Source organism: Squalius cephalus (genome assembly GCF_949319135.1).
Source record: "Squalius cephalus genome assembly, chromosome: 6".
Classification (NCBI taxonomy): Eukaryota; Metazoa; Chordata; class Actinopteri; order Cypriniformes; family Leuciscidae; genus Squalius; species Squalius cephalus.
The window spans coordinates 35347058-35367759 of NC_137127.1; the positions used below are offsets into that span (position 1 = coordinate 35347058).

Consider the following 20702-nt stretch of genomic DNA (forward strand, 5'->3'; position numbering starts at 1 on the left):
CGTTTGGTCCCCAGGGGCCACTCCCCCCCCCGCGCTGGGCCCCCCCAAACCCAAAAAAATGCAGTTTTTCCTAAATAACTACCTGAACCGTGGCACCGAGGATGAAGAAATTTTTATGGTATGTTGGTCTACTAGACTTTTACGGAAAAATTTCGTTTGGTCCCCGGGGGCCACTTCCCCCCCCGCGCTGGGGCCCCCGTAAATTTTTCGTCAACGATACCAGGGACACCGAAGCACCGGGGAACATGAAATTTGGTGGGCATGTAGCCCCACTAGACTTCTAAGGAAAAATTTTGTTTGGTCCCCGGGGCCACTCCCCCCCCGCGCTGGGCCCCCCCAAACCCAAAAAAATGCAGTTTTTCCTAAATAACTACCTGAACCGTGGCAACGAGGATGAAGAAATTTTTATGGTATGTTGGTCTACTAGACTTTTACGGAAAAATTTCGTTTGGTCCCCGGGGCCACTTCCCCCCCCCCACGCTGGGGCCCCCGTAAATTTTTCGTCAACGATACCAGGGACACCGAAGCACCGGGGAACATGAAATTTGGTGGGCATGTAGCCCCACTACACTTCTACGGAAAAATTTCGTTTGGTCCCCGGGGGCCACTCCCCCCCCCGCGCTGGGCCCCCCCAAACCCAAAAAAATGCAGTTTTTCCTAAATAACTACCTGAACCGTGGCACCGAGGATAAAGAAATTTTTATGGTATGTAGGGCCCACTCTTAAGGGCCCACATCAACCTAGCCCATAATCAGTCATTTGTGATTTGCGCCCCTCCCATAAAAAATGAAAATGCAATATTATTCTGCTTTTATCGCCCCTATCTTCAGTGGAGATGTTCAGAACTGCACCATATTTCATGTGTATGATTAACTTGACATCCTCTGGGGGTATCCTCTGCTAAGTTTTGTAGAATTTCATCCATGGGGGGGGGGTATAAAATAAATTCATTTATGTGCACATTTAGTGACTGTACACTCATCGGCCTGTAGATGGTGCTGTTGAGCGAAGGGTTGCTGGTTTAGGATGATACTGTCACACACACACATGCAGGAATACAAACAAACGCAAACATGCACACACACTGACATCCACACGCACAGACACACACCCATACACACACATACAAATCCACATGCACAGACACACACACACAAACACACACGCGCACACATGTACGCACACATACATACACGCACAGACACACACACACACACAGACACACACATACACAAACACACACACACACACACACACACACACACACACACACACACACACAATTTCAGTATAAAATTTATTCACAGTTTGAATTTTTTTTTCTCATCCTGACAAGAGGATGCGTTTCCACTGTCGGGCCAGGGCTGGGCGTGCTAGTGCGTGCCAGGGCCAGTCGCGTTTCCACTATCACTTCCGGGGCTTGATCGGGGCTTAATCGGGGCCAACGGCTAGGATTTTCTGGTCCGTCGAATATCTTGGGCCAAAGCAGGCCAGCTCGGGCTAGAGGAGTGGTTACGAACAGAGGCAGAGTTTACCTGAGTCTGGAGACGGCAGCCCCGGATTCTGTCAGCATTAAAGACTTTTAAAATAATTTATTTTATGAATATACGTGTTTGAATGCCTTCTGTTTGTGATCCGATGTGGATTCTGATCACCGTATAAAGTAGAAATATTTATATGCGATGCAAAAGTCTATGCACACTAACCATTACCATAGTAAACATAGTAAATACACTTGAAGATACGCATAGTAAAAAAACATAGTGAATGCTTGAAGAAATCAGACAAATCATAAAGGCTATCACAATCATGTTTTTATTTTATCTGTCAGTAGCCTACGTCTCGTCTCTTTCTACTGGACTATCATAAAATAAAGCAACTGTCTTTTCTGGAACTTCCTCTGTTTCTCTGACTGAAAATATAACTGTAGCCTACTGGGAGAGAGTGCTAAAGCTCATCAGGTCGTATTTTTGGTGGCATATATTTGTAGAAATGATCATTCTTTCTAAATGCGATGTAAATATGTCCTGCAACTACCAAATAAACAGAAACAGACGCGACTGAATAAGTAAGTCTGTCCTCTTTCTTTTGTGAAATAGACCTAACGGTAATTTATTTCTGTGTGACTAATGTGCAATTTTGACATAAATTAATTCATTATGATCAATGTATCATTTTTTTAATGTAAACCTGAGGTAAAACGTCGATGCTTTGATTTTAAATATTCAAGTACACAACAAAAATGCCAGCAAACGTTTGCTTTTATCATGTTTGTTTTGCGATCACGCTGTTTCCAGTGTTTTCTTTCTGATTAGTTTTCTGATAAAACTTCCATTTGTTGGTGAAATGATGGGTTAGTGTGACGTTGTTCCATAGAGGCGTGTTACGGGCATGTTTTAGTGAAGCGCTGTGGAGCTTCTGGCCCGACAGTGGAAACGCAGCAGATTTTTGGCCCGGTGCTACTGGCCCGAGGCTATTAGCCCGGCACGGCCTGTTTAACACCCTGGCTCACACTGGCCCGACAGTGGAAACGCAGCTAATGTGACCGTTTAGCCATTATCTTAGAGTGTTTTCACACTTGGTGCTTTTTAGGGGTCTGAGCATGTTTCGCGAACACTCTACACGATCTCAGACCCTTATAAAGCGTATTGGGAGGTGGTCTGAGTTAGGTTTGCCAACAGTTTGCTAAGACATGCACTGTGAACACAAATCGTTCTGGGAGTTTGTTCATTATATACCTCCGTACAAATCGACTATGCTGTTTCTGCTGGCAGATCTCCCCAAATTATTAATTCACGACATGCACTTGTCTGTTGTCATTTCAACCTCTTTCAAACTTTTAGATAGATGTGGATGCGTGAACACCTTCTTTGTAGATAGTACAACAAAGTAAAAGTACATTTTTTTCATTAGAAATGTACACGATTTTAAGTACCCACATTTAAATCTACTCTTAAAATTAAACATTTTCCCCCAAAAATAATCAAGTAAAAGTAACACATTAAATGTACTTCGTTACTACCCACCTCTGCTCTCCACCCCACCCCGTTTGTGCCGTTAAAAGAAACACTGTAACTATTTTACTTCCGCAGATATAACATATAATTCGGGATCTGTGACGTCACACTCCACCCCATTTCAGCTAAATCACACAAAACCGGTATCATTCGTTTGTGCTCGATTTGTGCCATTAAAATGGGCATTGTATTTATTTGCCCTTGTTAGAAATAACAAATATAATTCGGGAGCTGTGACATTAGACTCCACTACATGCCGTCCAAAGTGAATGGTGAGTGAATGGGGTCGCATTTTGGAGGTTATAGCCATCAGACACCAACCATTGTATTAGACATGGTCCAAAAAGTATGAACACAAAGAGGATCTAAGACCAATAAGGAACTGAGTTACCAATAAGAGATTTGGGTCCTTTTTCACTTGGTTCACCTCTTGGTCCACTACAAGGATCAGGTTTTTGTTTTGCACTAATGATCAACAATGAGCAATTAATATTTTTTTCATTACTGTGCAGCCCTAGGTTAAGCCACATTTGTCTACTATGCCGACATGACACGCAGTTGTGCCGTGGGGTGCGTTTTTGCCGTTTTGCTTGTATCTTTATGATCTGTCGTCTTGTCTGTCAGAATGAGTCTGAGCGGCTGCAGGCACAGGTCGCCAGCCTTCGCAGTCAGCAGATTAAAGACGCAGAAAAGCATCAGCTGCTCATCACCGGTCTGAACAAACAACTCCAAGGGTAAGCTCTAAAATGAGCTTCTGAGGCCTAATTACATAAACATTCCAATATTCATATCTGTTTTGTAACATTGTAATTCACAAATATTGTGTTCAAAAGCCATAAAAACAATTTCTTAACACATCTGTTGACAGACTGAGCAGCACTCAGGAGTGTCTGGAGTCCTCGCTCATGGAAAAGGAGCACACGCTTGCCAGAACCTCAGAGAAACTGGAATGTATTGAGAATCTGAGGGAGGCTTTAGAGACAAAAGAAAAACAACAGCAAGACACAGCTGACAAACTTCTTCAAACTGAACACAATGTGGGTAAATGTGAACTGTATTGAAATAATGTGTGTATGTTTAACAAGATGACATTATCTATTTTGGGGACTCATCATTGGATATTTATTGAGCTCCATTTCAGCAGTTGGTCACATATATTTCAAGTTGACAATAAATGTATACATGTCCAATAATTGCAACAAAAAAATAACACCTCTTCTTCACCACTCAGGCAGAATATAAATAATTTTCTTTTTAATTAACTGTTTTAACATAGGAATGTGATTTTACAAGCATTGCAGAGCTTTTAAAGACTTTCTTAGTTTTTTAAGAACACAATTTAGTACCGACCCAAGCATCAAGATCAGTGTCGCACATTGAAGATAAGACCTGATTTTTAAACCACAAATGAGTAATTGAGACTACCTTGCTATGCAGCTGGCTGAAGTTAAAAAGACATGCAGCACCTTTGAGAAGGAAAACTCAGAGATGAAAGCAACTGTTGCAGAGCTGACACTCAAACTTAGTGTCCTGAAAGACAAGGTAATATCTCACCGACATGATTGTTCTTTTCTTGAATGTTAGTTTGTTTTTATGTGCAAGTTTGACAATTATATTTTGACTATATATACAATTATTTCTTCTTTTAAAGTTCATTAACAAGTCATTACATTCATTTTTTGTATTGTTTCAGATGCAGAAACAAGAGGCAACTATAGAATCATTACAGAGTGATCTGGCTCAAACAAACGATGATCTTGACAGACTGAACACAGCTCATATGGAAGAAAGAGCACAGCTGGTTCATGACTTGCAGAGCTGTGAGCGGGAAATTGATAGACTTCAAGATGTCATCACTGACAAGGACAAAGAAATCCTGGCTTTATCATCCATCACAGCAGAATATTCAGAGCAAATCCATGAATTAAAACAGGAAATTAAGCTCAATGAGGATGTGCTGAATAAAGTCGAGCGGGATGTTCAAATCTTTAGAGACCCACAGCTTTCTGACCAACAGTTTTTTAATGTGTTAATACCTCAGCTGATTGAACAATTGAAGAGAACTGAAAGTGATCTAAAGGTAGCGAAAAAAGAAGTTGAGTCAAAGAGTGATGAAATTAAAGACTTCACAAAGCAAACAGAGGACGATAACAAAACAATTCAGGATCTCCGCATGGAAATACAGAAGTTGAGTATGAATGTCAAAGATCACCTACTGGAAAGAGAACAAGTGCATGAAAAAGAATTTGACAAAGAGGAATGTAATAAATTGCTTGGTGAAGTCAGCAAACATAAAAGTGAGCTTTTGATGTTCTCTAGAAAGCTTGAGGAGCAGGTTGAATGTCAAGAGCAGCTTAAGCAAGATGTCCAAGACAAGTCAAAGATAATATTCCTATTGGAGCAGAAACTGAAGGCTGTTCAAGAGGAGACAGTAGCAGAGAGGGATAGATTTAACAAAGAACTCAAGATTCGAGATTTAGCGAAAGAAACCCTTGAGAAAGATTTGTCTGGTAAAATTGAGAGTTTTGAATCTGTGAACGATAACAACAAGAAACTTCAAGAATCACTTGAGCTGAATTTGGGGGAGCTTACAAGACAAAAGCAGCTTCTGGATAATGCTAAGGAGGAAATACAAGCTTTGCAAGATCAGAATTCCAACTTGCTTTTACAAGTCAAAAGCCTCACTAATGACAATTGTCAATTAAAGAGGGAAATTGAGACTAGTGGCCAGTCTCTTTCTGATGTTTCAGATGAAAACAGAAGGTTGGTAAGCAAAATGTCTGAAGTTGAACTGCAGCTGTTAGAAAGTGTTAAAACAACAGAAGACTTGCAGATGGATAAGGAAGAGCTAGCTCTCAGAGGAACTGAATTGAACAAAGAACTTAAACAAAACATGCAATCAATGGCTGAGATTTTGTTAGAAAAAGATGCCGTTGTCAGACTCAATGAGACATTGAGTAGACAAACTCAACAATTACAAGAAATGTTTGAAGAGAAACAAAAGGAAATGCTTGAGATGAACAGCAAGGTCACATTAACTCTCAAAGAAAATGAAGAACTTTCTTCTAAAAGCATCAGTCTTGATGAACAGAACAAGTACCTTCAGAAACAAATGAATGAACAGATGAAGTCACTCACAGAAACAAAAAAGGAGAGAGAGACATTACAAAACAAAATCTTGATTTTTGAATCGCAAGATGTGGAAAACCGCAAAATCATAGAAGGTTTACTTAAGCAAAAGGAAGGTTTGCTTTTGCAAGTAGAGGAATACAAAGTTATTCAACAGAAACAGCAGTCTGGAGCTGAGACCTTACAGGAAAAGTCTTCAGAATGTGCAGCCCTCTCACAATGTCTCAGGGAGACCAAAGAGGAAGTAGATCATCTTAGGAGAGAACTTGAATCCTCCACTTCTCAAGTCATTCAATACAACCATATTGTCCTTGAAAAAGAAAAGGTCTTAACAGACCAAAGTACACAAATGGAAGCTTATCGGCACCAACTCAAGGATTTACAAAATAGTATATCCATACTTCAACAACAAGCTAATGAACATAAATCAGGCCTGATAGAGAAAGACATGCTGCTGCAGACAGAATCAAATACAAGTATTTTGCTACAAAAGGAACTTAGTCATGAAAGAGAACTTGTTTTTACCCTTCAACAAGAGATAAGCACTCTGAAAAAGGACTTGGAAGTGAAAGAAAGCACTTTAAGAGAAATAAATCTTGAATGTCACAATCACTCAGAAGAATTGTACAAAAGAAATGAGTCACTGCTTTCACTAACTAGTCAGCTTGGCATTATGAATACAAATATTGTGAAGCTTGAATCTGATCATGCAAATTTAAAAGATACTTTAGAGATGCATTTGACAGAAAATGCAAGGCTAAAAGAGGAGTTGAGACAGAAACAAATAGAGGTTGTGGAATATCAGGATAGTTTTCAGGCAATGAATGACCAAAATATTGCAATTAAATCTGAACTGAAGAATTCAATGGAAGAAATATTTAGACAACAAGCGATGATCACTTCTCTACAAAATGAATTGGCTAGCAAAAGAGTGGGACTGACATCTTTGGCAGAACAGTTAAAATCGGAGCAATCTCATCTTGAAGCTTTACAACTCACTCTGCAGGAAAAAGAAAACACTTTCAGAATGCAGGAGATGTATGTAAATAAGATGCAAGTCAAACTGTTGGAAAGTGAGGACCAAATCACTCAGAAAATAACAGTGATCTCTGAGCTACATGAAGAGACTCAGAATTTGCAGACAGCTTTGCAAAACAAAGATGTTTTGCTGTTAAATAAAGATAAAGAGTTTTCTCAAGTCAAGACTACGTTATTGACACAATCAGAGGCATCTGAAGCCAGACTGAAATTAGAAATGGGTGTAATTGCTAAATTTCAGGGGGAATTACATAACTTACAAGAGAAGAATAACCATCTCATCAGCATCATTAATGAAAAGGATTCTTTATTGGTGCAGGAAAAAGAGAAGTATCTGTGCTTGCAAGGTAATTCATCAGAACTGGAAAACACCATTTCCCAACTGAACTTTCAAATAGAACAATTAACCTCAGAGATCACACAACTCAGAGAAAAACTAGCTGAGAAGGAACTAATCACATTTGCTGCTCAGTCACAAATGCAGAAACTGGATGAACTATACAAGAAACTTCAAGAGGAGTATAATTTCACCAAACAGGAGTTGATTAAAGTTATCAATGAAAAATCATTAAAGGAAGAAGAGGTCTGTAAATTGGTCCTGGAAAAGGAAGAGATCTGCAGAAATTCCAGTTATCAGATTCAGAGAATTCAGGACCAGGTACAACACAAGTGGCAATCCAGCACCATGAATGAAGTGGAGGAAGATAAGACAATGGACAGAGAGAAGCTTCACATCCTGGTTAGTGCTTAATGTAATATCCTTACTGAGTTAAAATTCAGGAATAAGAAAAGAGTTCAAATTTGAGTCTGAACTGTTCTTGACAAACACAAGCATAGAATACTCTTTTTCTCAGCAACACCTAGATATTTTAAAACACGTTAATGTCTAAGGACAGAGAAGTTTAGAAATGCAGGAAATCCTTTATTTTTGTCTAGCTCAGAAAAAGTTACAGAACAATGAAGTACTGTAGATGCTTCTAGAGAGGGTATTGGCAAGTGAGAAAGGAAATTTCGAATGATTTAAGTAGAGAGGTATAGATAAAGGGGTTTGAGTGATTAATAATCAATATCTAACCTGATGTAAATTGTATATAAGGACGTTAACCTTGACAGAATGTTTCATAGGCAAGTTTATAGGGCATAGTTTAGGTTTTTGTGATGCAGCAACATTTTTTCAGGGAGGGTCTGGCTAATTTGGTCATAGCACTCAAAAAACATTGATACACATTTCAGGTAGTATCTTTGAAAACTTGTTTTAGTATTTCATGACACTTGTTTTTCAGAATACTCAGAAACATAAGTTTAAATATTTCTGTGTATCTGCAGGAGTCCATGACTTTGCAGGGTAAAGGTGTGTCTCCAGAACAGTTGCATAGCAATCTGCATCACTATCAGCTAGAGATCCAGCAAAGAGAATCTGGACTCCAACAACTCAACATCAAGGTATGCATCCACATGTTACCTCTGAAAAACAAAATAATGTCTTATATTTATTGCCATGAATTGTTTTCCTAATATCTGCATGTATTATTATCCATGTATGTGTACTAGTTGCAACAGGCAATTGAGGAAAAGGAAGAGGTGTCGACCCAATTGAGCACCGTTTCCAAGATGCTCAGAGAGACACAGCAGACTGTTAGTGAGCTCCAGAATCGCTGCTATTGGCTGGAGAGACAATTTCAAAACCAGTATTCACCCACACAGGTGACTAAATGTGTCTTTCTGTAAATGTTGATCTAAAATACTGTAAAATATCGGCTACAAAGAACAATGTTTTGTTTTAAATATATTATAAAATATATTCCTCTTTAATCACAGACAAGCTTAAAATTACCATGAAATCAAAATGAACAATTATTATTTGAATTTATCATAAATTATTTATCTGCGCACATAATTATTTGTTTATTAATTTGCCTTCATAATCTTTAATCAAAATAACATTCCCTCCCTCTTGCAACGACATCTCTTCTTTTGTCTGATAACGTGTTAACATCAATTCTTGATGGACAAAATCAGGTCCCGTCCTACATTTTTCTTTGTTGTCGAAAAGCCGTTTCCCCAGCATGAAGGTAAGATCTTACGAATTTATTAAAGAACCGCGCGCTTTGAAATCTTCCCAGTCTACTGACATATGTTATGACATCCACTTCAAACATTACAATGCTCATGATAACTTTAATTAAACTTTCTGCAAAAACTAAAGTTCAAACACAAAATTCTAAAGATGGCTGAGCGCTTGTTTCTTGTTATATCTCAAGATGGAAGAAAAGAAATCGCAATATTTGTTTTATACCGACTTAAAGTAATTACACTTTCTATACATATTCTCATAGTACCTGCTCTGCCTGAGATAAAGTGTAACTTCCAGTATATCTAGTAAAGTTTTGGTGCCTTGACATTTAAACTTGCATATTTTTTGTCACTAGGTTGTTAGTTAAAAGTGAATGAACAAATCCTTACAGTGTCACTGGTAGTTACCATACACTATTTTATCTTTGATGTGAGGTCATTGGAAATTGTAGCACTAGCTGATAGTTGATAAGTATGATATTTAATTTAAAAAAATAAATAAATGTTTTATGGCAAGTTAGAAGGGTCCGTGTATAAGTATTTCCTGCACAGTTATGCCTTCTGGCAACACAATGTGTACAATGTTAATGTTAGTTAGCTGATATTTGGACAGATGGTTCAAACGTGAGTGGTTCTGGAGTAAACATATAGGCTATAATCTGTGTGTTTACATAGCTTTTTTAAAAATGGCGGGTGCTGGTGTTTTGCGTGCGTTCAGCCAATCAGTGAACACCAACGTCACTGATAGTTCATATTGTGTTGGTTAAGACCCTACTCTGAAGTAGGAGCTAAATTAGTTCCTCCAAAAGAGTTCCTAGAACTAAAATCGTTCCTAGTTCCTGCGTTGCGAACGCGCCGACATCCGGGTAATTTTGCCAATAGTTCTAGGTACTATGAAATGGTTCCTCCGTTGCGAAAGCCCCTAATGTTAATGTAATTGATCTTGCTACTGCCAATACATTCACAGACATTGCTGTGAGCATGTAAGACATGCTGGGGCTGCACATAAATCCAACATGGAATAACCCCCGTAGCAGATCTATACAGGTGGAGCTGGGGAAGGTGGAGGGTTTATGAAAGCGAGTTTCATGCCAGAACTTTGTATTTACTATAAAATTCAAAACTGTTCAGTTCTACACCAGTAAGTGGAATATATACTATAGGGCCTTGATATAAAATGAGAATGTCTTTAAAGTCTTTAAAAGGTGTAATTTATGTTAATTTCTCAACAGGGTGCAGTCTATGCAGAAGTTCCACCAGGAGCCCCTCAGGAACCAATCCGTGCAAATTTCAACCCAGATGGATCAGACAGCGGAGACCTCAGGATGAGGTTTGTTTGAGACAGACAATGTTTGTAGATGACTCATGTTAGATTTTTTTGTAATACGCTTTTAAATGTTTTGTCCAGGCTAGCTGAGGCAGAGTTTCATCTGTCTCAGTTAAACTCTAGATTGGAAGAGGAGAGATCAAGGAGAGAAGCTGCAGAGGAAGCCATGCGGTTGACCGAACAGAGAGTTGTGAGGTACAAGAGAAACACTCTTTTTTTAATAGTGAATATGTCTCCGGGGACAGATGGCTTTACTGCTGAATTTTTAAGTGCTATACTGCTGAAGTTTCTTCATTACTGCTTAACATGTATAATGAGGCAATGGAGAAAGGTGGTGAGTTGTCATCGACCCTGTCACAGGCGTTAATTACACTTATCTTTAAAAAGGATAAAGATCCAACTGAGTGTAAGAGCTATTGTCCGATCTGTTTGATACCTGTGGATGTAAAATCTAAAATCCTGGCAAACAGGCTGGACAGTGTAATTACTTCCTTAGTTCATGGGGATCAGGTGGGTTTTATACATGGGGAGAACTGGGGCAGATAATATTAGGAGACTTGATAATATAATGTGGGCAATGGCTGATTTGAACTCACCAGTGGCAGCAATTTCACTGGACGTGGAAAAAGCTTTTGACTGGAATGGGGTTATTTATTTGAGACATTAAAAACCTTTGGCTTTGGGAGTGTTTTTTTTTTTTTAATGGATTAAGTTACTGTACATGCGACCCCAAGCTGCGGATCAAACCAATGGGCAGATCTCTTAAATTACGTTGGCAAGAGGGACCTGGCAAGGTTCTCCATTATCCCCTCTGTTGTTTTGCTTGGCTTTAGAACCACTTGCAGCAGCTATAACAGCAAGTGCAGACTTTCCTGGGGTTTCTGTAGGGGGAACAGTTCACAAATTCATGCAGATGACATACTGTTGTTTAGTTAATTGATAGATATTCAGATTATTGAGATTATTGATTGACTGTATTGTCTATCTTTTCTGTTGCCACTGTAACACCTTCATTTCCCCTTGGGGATCAACAAAGGAAGTCTAATTTTAAGTTGTTTAACGTTTCAAAGCCCTAGAGGACTGTGCCGTGCTTGTCTTTGGGGTAAGGTGAATGTTCGCAAAATGAACTGTCTTCCAAGAATGAACTATTTACTAGAGGTAGAGAACATGAGGCATCAGTATAGATTGCTAATGGATAAAGTAGGTTATAGTTTCCATTCTGCTCTTAAAAGAGTCTGGAGCAAGGATTCAAATGTCTCAATTAGTGATGAAGACTGGACCAGAATATGCAGAAATTATAAAGTAATGTCAATTTGGGATTACAATTTATCCAGTTTAAAATATTGAATTGTTTTTATTGGACCCCGAGCAGGTTTTTTTAGGCTCAGCCTGAAGGCTGGCGATGTGAGAGGGAGGACTGAGACCTGATCCATACAAATACAAGAATTTTGGTGTAAGGTTAATATATAACTATATTCAAAAGGTGTCAGAATGTTGCTTTCCATTCTGTCCAGGTTTTTATGTTCTTGGAGTCCCATCTTTTCTAAGCCCTGATGTAGAGACAACTGAATGGATTCAAATAAGTATTATGATTGGGAGACAAGTTATTATGAGAAGTTGGCGGTCACCAGGTTCGCCATCTTTCCAAGAATGGGTTACAGAATTGGGCAAAGTTTGGGCATATGAAGGAATGGTATACAGATTACTTCTGAAAAAAATAGGTTTATAGGAGAAAGTGGGGCAGATACTTGACATTTATTGAGGGATGACTTGGTGGGGAGACACATTATAAGGGTCTCTTTAATGTATCTGGTGAATAACTGTTTGGCAGCTCAATCCACTGCGCGTTTTTCGCTTATCAGCTCACGCACCACAGCTATATAGGCGTTACTATTTTTTGTTTCAATATTTCACTAATTAGATACATTTATACCATGGTCTGGGTGAATACTTGATTCTGATTGGCTGCAGGATGTCCATTAAAAAGTGATAGAGGACACCTAGTAAAGGAGTTCTGGTGAAACTGTTTACCATTCGAAATTAATAAATAAATGTGCTGGCTACATCAGCTGTGAGTAACCATAGCAACAGGCAGTCAAAATATCTATACGGACTATAAATCGAGCGGACTATAAATATCACCGGTTGCTAAATAAACCGTCAGGCGTTACCAGGGAAACCAAGTTATTGTTTGTAAAAACTTTAGATTTCGATTGTAAAACTAATTAAAATATAAACTAATGTTTTAAAAATGTGTTATTTGGCAAGTGACCGTGGTATAAGCAGGTTAATGCCCTTCGAGGTGTCCATTGTCAGGTATTAATGGACTTCGGCGGAGGCAACCGTCTGACGCGCACGCCTCGCCGTCGTCCATTAATGCCTGACAATGGACACCTCGTCGGGCATTAACCCACTTATACCACGGTCACTTGCCAAATAACACATTTTTAAAACATTAGTTTATATTTTAATTAGTTTTACAATCGAAATCTAAAGTTTTTACAAACAATAACTTGGTTTCCCTTACTTCACTTAATAGATAGCCTTCTCTTTTATCCCCATTGTACTCTGTTATCAATATCTGCATAGTTGTCTTTAAGTCAAGTCACCTTTATTTATATATCGCTTTTTACAATCCAGATAGTTTCAAAGCAGCTTTACAGAGATAACAGGAAAATAATGCAACAAAGTTTGTTTCCAGAAGAAAATAGTGTCACGGTCCAGCTTAAGTAAGCTCAGTGATGTTTCATTTTTGTTGTAAAAAAGTTATTAATTTAGTTAATTTATATATAGCCGCTCTGGAGAAAACCGTGATGTCATCGTCCAGTTCAGTTCAGTTCTCATATAATGGTGTCAGTGTTGGCAGATCAATATTATTGTTGAATATTAAATTAAATGTCCCCTACTAATCAAGCCAAAATCCAAAGGCGACAGTGGCAAGGAACCAAAACTCCACCAGGTGACAGAATGAAGGAAAAAAACCTTGGGAGAACCCAGGCCCAGTCAGGGGGTTAGTTCTCCTCTGGCCAACAAACGAACAGTGTATGATTATGATTCAGGCAGCATTATATATAATGCAATATATAATTTGTACATGTTGTGTATATACACTCACCTAAAGGATTATTAGGAACACCTGTTCAATTTCTCATTAATGCAATTATCTAATCAACCAATCACATGGCAGTTGCTTCAATGCATTTAGGGGTGTGGTCCTGGTCAAGACAATCTCCTGAACTCCAAACTGAATGTCAGAATGGGAAAGAAAGGTGATTTAAGCTATTTTGAGCGTGGCATGGTTGTTGGTGCCAGACGGGCCGGTCTGAGTATTTCACAATCTGCTCAGTTACTGGGATTTTCACGCACAACCATTTCTAGGGTTTACAAAGAATGGTGTGAAAAGTGAAAAACATCCAGTATGCGGCAGTCCTGTGGGCGAAAATGCCTTGTTGATGCTAGAGGTCAGAGGAGAATGGGCCGACTGATTCAAGCTGATAGAAGAGCAACTTTGACTGAAATAACCACTCGTTACAACCGAGGTATGCAGCAAAGCATTTGTGAAGCCACAACACGCACAACCTTGAGGCGGATGGGCTACAACAGCAGAAGACCCCACCGGGTACCACTCATCTCCACTACAAATAGGAAAAAGAGGCTACAATTTGCACAAGCTCACTAAAATTGGACAGTTGAAGACTGGAAAAATGTTGCCTGGTCTGATGAGTCTCGATTTCTGTTGAGACATTCAGATGTTAGAGTCAGAATTTGGCGTAAACAGAATGAGAACATGGATCCATCATGCCTTGTTACCACTGTGCAGGCTGGTGGTGGTGGTGTAATGGTATGGGGGATGTTTTCTTGGCACACTTTAGGCCCCTTAGTGCCAATTGGGCATTGTTTAAATGCCACGGCCTACCTGAGCATTGTTTCTGACCATGTCCACAAAGCTTGAATCATTTCAAATTGGTTTCTTGAACATGACAATGAGTTCACTGTACTAAAATGGCCCCCACAGTCACCAGATCTCAACCCAATAGAGCATCTTTGGGATGTGGTGGAACGGGAGCTTTGTGCCCTGGATGTGCATCCCACAAATCTCCATCAACTGCAAGATGCTATCCTATCAATATGGGCCAACATTTCTAAAGAATGCTTTCAGCACCTTGTTGAATCAATGCCACGTAGAATTAAGGCAGTTCTGAAGGCGAAAGGGGGTCAAACACAGTATTAGTATGGTGTTCCTAATAATCCTTTAGGTGAGTGTGTATATATACAGTACAGGTCAAAAGTTTGGAAACATTACTTTTTTTATATTTTTGAAAGAAGGCTCTAATGCTTATCAAGGCTGCGTTTATTTGATCAAAAACACAGAAAAAAACAGTAATATTTGAAATGTTATTACAACTTAAAATAAGTTTTCTATTTGAATATACTTTAAAAAATAATTTATTCCTGTGATGCAAAGCAATTACTGACCCCAAATTACTGACCAGTTGTGTATATTGTTGTTACAAAAGATTTCTATTGTTAATAAATTTGCTTTTTTTTTTTTTTTTAATTTTTTTTTTTTTTTTATTCATCAAAGTATCCTAAAAAAGTATCACAGGTTATGAAAAACTGCAAAAACAGCTATCAAAAACAGCAGAACTGTTTCCAACTTTGATAATTAATCATCATATTAGAATGATTTCTAAAGGATCATGTGATAGACTGGAGTAATGATCCTGAAAATTCAGCTTTGCATCACAGAAATAAATGATCATTTAAAGTATAATATATTGAAAAACAATTATTTTAAATTGTAATAATATATCACAATATTAAATTTTTTTCTGTATTTTTGATCAAATAAATGCAGGCTTGATGAGCAGAAGAAACTTTTCAAAAACATTAAAAATAGTAATGTTTCCAAACTTTTGACCTGTACTGTATATATTATATTATATTATATTATATTATATTATATTATATTATATTATATTATATTATATAGCAGTTGTATCTAAACATTTTATAGGTAGGTTTGCTCTGCTAGTGTTTTATACACAATTTGAAATTCATTGTTTTTTGTGTTTGTTTCAGCATGGAGTCAAAACAATCATGGAATGCTCAAAGGGACTTTAGTATTCAGCTGGAAACAGAGGAGCAACAGTATAAAGATCTTATTCTTCGGCCAAGCCAGCACACGCTCTTGCACAAGGTACTGAATACAAACAATGAAAACTACAAATGCAATAAAAAAAAATGTTTGTGATCAACTTTTTTTTCAGCCTGCCCTGCCATCGTTCACTCTTTGGTTTTCCTTGGATGTGTATCATTTGAGTAGTCAGAAAGCGTTTGTCTTTAATTGTGATTTAGATGAAGATCAGAGTACATATCAGTAGTAATCATTGCAGAAATCCAGGTAATTCCAGAGAGTTTACTAACTTTTTGCAACTGTACTTCCTGAATATAAATCTACATGTTTGGTCACAAGTGAACTCCCATGCTGTAGTAATGTTCGGTATCAGTTTCTAGTGTGCCTAAATTTTATGCAATCTTGTGTTTTTTAGATGAAGAGTGGGGTTCACCTGTGCCAGCGGTGGCTCAAAGGAAGGAGCATATTCTGCTGTTCCAAACTACTGACATCCAGGGGAAAGTCACGCTACATATTCATTGGCTACCTTCTTATGCTTCATGTGCTGGTTTTTGTGTGCCTCAGTTGGTCTCTTTAGAGAACAATTGTCATCAGAATCACATCTGCACAAATTGTTGTAAGCAGAGTAAAAGAAGTCCCACAATCCAAACAATTCCACTTTCTGTTATGCATAAAATAAACAGTGCAAGAATGTCTATTTAGTTGCTTACTCAAATGGTGTAAAGCAGAATGGTGAACTGTGTTTTTCTTCAACCTTGAACTGAAACTTACTGGACATACTGGTTACAAAATAGACTTTAACACCAGCATTTATAATGGAGAGACCTCATGTACATGGGCAGGTACTCAGAATGACATAAGTCTGTTTATCTGATGTTATGGCTATGCACTGAAATCTTAAATTTACTTTAGCTATTATGTTTTACCATTCTAAGTTATTTCATGTTGTATGTGTGCAGAGAGAATATTGAGTTAATGTTTTATTGGTTTGCTAAATGTGCGTAACTTTTAGCAGCCATTATAAGTAAGGAGACAAGCATTGTGATAAGCTTTACATACATTTTATTATGAATCTGATTATTGCAATGCAGAAACACTGGAATTGAAGCATGGTTTCTTTTGAGGGTTGATTGTTTATGTGAAATTTACTTGTATAAAACTGATTTCCTTTATTTTATTTTTTTTATTTTTTTTTTTTGTAGAGCCAAATATTGAGTTAATGTTTTATTGGAGAAGCTTTACATATATTTTACTATGAATCTGATTATTGCAATGCAGAAACACTGGGATTGAAGCATGGTTTCTTTTGAGGGTTGATTTTTTATGTGGAATTTACTTGTATAAAACTGTAGAGCCAATATGTAATATTATTTTGCAGTCACACTACCCTGTTGTGCAATACCATATATAAATGTGATATGAGGAAAAAGAGTGAATGTTTGTTGAATTAAACTACTGAGACCTTCCATGTTGTCTGGTTTACTCTTAAATGCACACATTTTGTTGTTTCCTTCACATAAGCAGTAAGATTTTTGCTATTAAATGGTGCTATTAAATTTGCTATTAAAAGATTTAAGACACATTTAGTGGCCTTCAATTAAACTGTGTGAAATATTTATTTTTTTATTAATATAATGATTGAGTCCTATTATTAATATCAGTACAGCTGCAAATATTTGTGCAACTCTATACATTTTACTTACTGACAATGCTCTTCATCATTCCAGTATGCTAGTTTCTATCTGGTGTAAAAAAATCATTGATATATATGCTTATTGAGGACTGTTGGAACAATTCAAGATCAAGATGGTTCTGGGGAGGCAGTCACTTATACTCTATACACATCTGTACCATTTGTTTCACATGACATGTGCTTCCCACGGTTGTTTATTAACGGGTTCTAATACATTTGATGACAGTGCAATGACTGCAGCCCTTTCTTTAGTAGCAATTACAACCTCAAGTCTTCTTGTATGTGATGCGACAAGCTTATCTGCAGGTCCTGCCACTGAAAAGAACAGTCCATATCATTGTGACTGGCAAAACTGCAATGACTTGTAGCTGTAACTGGTAAGGTTAAGTAGATTTTACTGGGTGTAAATGCTGAACAAATTAGATTTTTTTTTAAATATATATATATATATATATATTTAGATCCAAGCAAATAGATGTACAATATTAAATTCTGCTTTATCTGATCTTATGTTCCTAAAGGCATTATCGTTGGTAAGGTGGTGCCCCTCCTCTCTGTGATTGGGCAAGAACAAAGACTACTTTAAAGACTACTTTACACTACTAGAATTTCAGATTAGGGTTCTTTGACTTGTAACAGTAGCAATACATTTTATAAGGTTCCATAAAGAACCATACTTTGAAAGTGCTGTGTAAAACCTTTTTAAGAATGGTTTGTTTTTATTAATAGTTTTATATTTATTAATAGTTTTTTATCTACCTGGCTGGTGGTCACATAACCTCTATTAGTGTTTTACTTAAAAAAAAGAAAAAGAAAAAAACACTCATGAAAGTCATGTCAATTACTTAGGCACTTTAATTTTTTTTATTGACATATGCACACACAATGAGAGGTGGATACATAAATAATTCGATTTTTAATGTCACAGATACACGTTAACCCATTGACACGTTTTTACAATAAAATAGGAACCTTTAAAAACTAAGATACAGAACCAATATATATGCCCAAACATTTTATTAAAAGGTAAACAAGGAAACATGAGTTCCCTTTCGAATAGGAACTCTTACTGTGTCCTATAGGACGCTAATGGGGAACGCCTCAGCGTGACCTGTGTTTGAAGCACCCCGCACCACAGACCTGGCTCTCCGGGCCACTAAACAGACTGCTGCCGCAATCGGTAGATAGATGGCAGCGATGGTGGCCACGGAGAGGCACCTGTGGGTGAACCTGGCCAGCATCGGGTAGAAAGAGGGCCAGAAGGCCAGCATTGCTGCTCGGGCCCCTCCTCCACCAAGGAGCTGGTCACGCAGGAGGCTTGAGTTGAGGAAAAAGAAAGAGAGGGAAGTGTTCAAGTCTAGAAGCGATCAGTGTCCTGGAACCGGCAGAGGCAGATAACATCTTCCCTCTCATTTTTTATAGGTTGTTTAATAGGTTTTAAATTAGCGTTGCAGGCCTCCTCTCAGTTTGAGAGTCATTCTTTATGAGGCTTCCACTCTTCATGTAAACAGGTGTGAGCATTGTTAGGTCTCCTCTCAGGGATGAGAGTCATTTTGCTGAGATCTCTTTTCCCCATGGCTTCGTTAGTAGCTATGTTTAATAGGATTAACAGCTATTTTTAAGAGGAGGAGTTGTAGGCTCTCTTTTGAGCCTCCTCTATCTATCTAGCCTTCAGGTGGAGCACTGTTTGGCTGCTTCACTTTTTAGAGAATTTTTTATTGTTGCCTCTGCACCCCGGAGCTCCTTAGAGCCTATATTTCCTGACAACTTCCTAGTTACAGTATGTGACTACTTTGTCTTGTGATAATTTTAATTATGAGCCTCCTCTCTTTTTGGAGAGTCGTTCTGCTGAGGCTCCCGCCATCTAGAGCTCCGCACGCACAATAACTGAAGGTGCAGGCTCTTTTTAGAGCCTCCTCTGCCTAGATTGCCCAAGAGTAGTTTTTAGTTACTGTGCTGTGCTTAGGCAATACTTGGAGTTGTAGGCTCTAATAGCCTCCTCCGTTAACTGCCTCTAGGGTCCATAGGGTCCACAGGGTCCCTAGAGTCCCTTGCTCCCCAGAGCTCTAATTATGTATTTTTACCTGTGAGTTTCTTAAGTGGCATTATCTGTATGGATAGATCAGATCTCCTCTATCTTAAGAGTCATTCTGCTGAGGTCATTGCTCTTAGAGCTTCACACAGAGAGTAGTAATGGTGTGGTAAATTCTTCTGTTAACTGTCTTTTTGGGTTTGAGTGTTGTTAGGCTTCCTCTCACTATAAAGAGTCATTCTGTTGAGGCCTCCACTCTCCAGAGCTTTGGGCAACAGTGTTGTCAATACTTTGGAATACTGTTTTTAAAGATAAACACTGATTAGAGAGTTGTTCTGTTGAGGCTTCTGCTCACAAAGCTCTGTGCTGACAGTTGCATTAAGTGTAGTCTCTTTTTAGGAGCCTCCTCGGTTATCTGTCTTTGAAGCCAAAGTGTTGTTAGGCCTCCTCTCATTTTAGAGAGTCATCCTGCTGAGGCCTCCGCTCTCCAGAGCTCCATACAGACAGTCATTGAAAAGCTGGCTCTTAGGTAAAGTGAGCCTCTTTAATAGACTGTCTTTGGAGCAAAGAGTATGGTTAGGCCTATGGTTAGAGTTGTTTTGTCCCATTTTGTGTGTATTTTTGTCAAGCATAGTTGTACTCCCCTCGTTTTGAGGGCGGCTCTAGTCTTCCAACACTATCACTGTCTCTGCGGTGGTCTTTTGAGCATAGAATCTTTAGTACTTCTATTACTACCTCAATCACACATAGATGTTCTTTTGTTGTCTTTTGAGTGTAGAATCTGTTTCTCAGCTGTGCAGCATATACCTGACACGACTCTCAAGTTGATCTTTGTAGAAATTAAGTTTTATTCACGGCCGGGAGATCACTGGCCACAACAACCAAGTGAGTCTCCTGAATAGAAAGATACATGTACATTTATATCATACAGTTGAGTAAAAATCAATGTCACTCAAGTCTTCTTCACTGTGATTTGTTCTGGTGATTGGTTTGTAATGATCTAAGCTAATCATATGACTGTTAGTTCTACTGTGTTAAGCACTTTTTGGTTAAGTATATATGGCCTTTAACCTGAGCATCCTTAGTCTGCATTTCTCTGTACATTTCATGTTGAAAATACCCATTACATAAAATATTTCACATATGGTAAGCTTTCTTTAAAGCCTCCTCGATAGTTTCGTTACTTTATAACATATTTAAGTACTCCCCTTGTTTAGAGGGTTGTTATGCTGAGTATTTTGCTCCTTAGGGCTATG

The 20702-nt window shown here is 38.2% G+C and overlaps 1 protein-coding gene across 5 annotated transcripts in view; it reads left to right on the top strand.

Moving 5' to 3' along the window:
- The window catches only part of LOC307160258 (uncharacterized protein), a 37970-nt gene extending 21533 nt beyond the window's left edge, over nt 1-16437 (top strand). For 4 of the 5 annotated variants that reach the window (XM_079874209.1, XM_079874206.1, XM_079874208.1 and 1 more), the window contains exons 12-21: nt 3642-3751; nt 3886-4054; nt 4455-4559; nt 4711-7923; nt 8511-8627; nt 8736-8888; nt 10490-10587; nt 10666-10779; nt 15667-15784; nt 16137-16437. In XM_079874209.1, the coding sequence (XP_079730335.1) occupies nt 3642-3751; nt 3886-4054; nt 4455-4559; nt 4711-7923; nt 8511-8627; nt 8736-8888; nt 10490-10587; nt 10666-10779; nt 15667-15784; nt 16137-16298 (4359 nt within the window). In that variant the 3' untranslated portion in view covers nt 16299-16437. Of the gene's footprint in view, nt 1-3641; nt 3752-3885; nt 4055-4454; nt 4560-4710; nt 7924-8510; nt 8628-8735; nt 8899-10489; nt 10588-10665; nt 10780-15666; nt 15785-16136 lie in introns of all 5 variants that reach the window. The other variant, XM_079874207.1, reaches the window with a different exon arrangement.
- The last annotated feature ends 4265 nt before the right edge of the window (nt 16438-20702 follow it).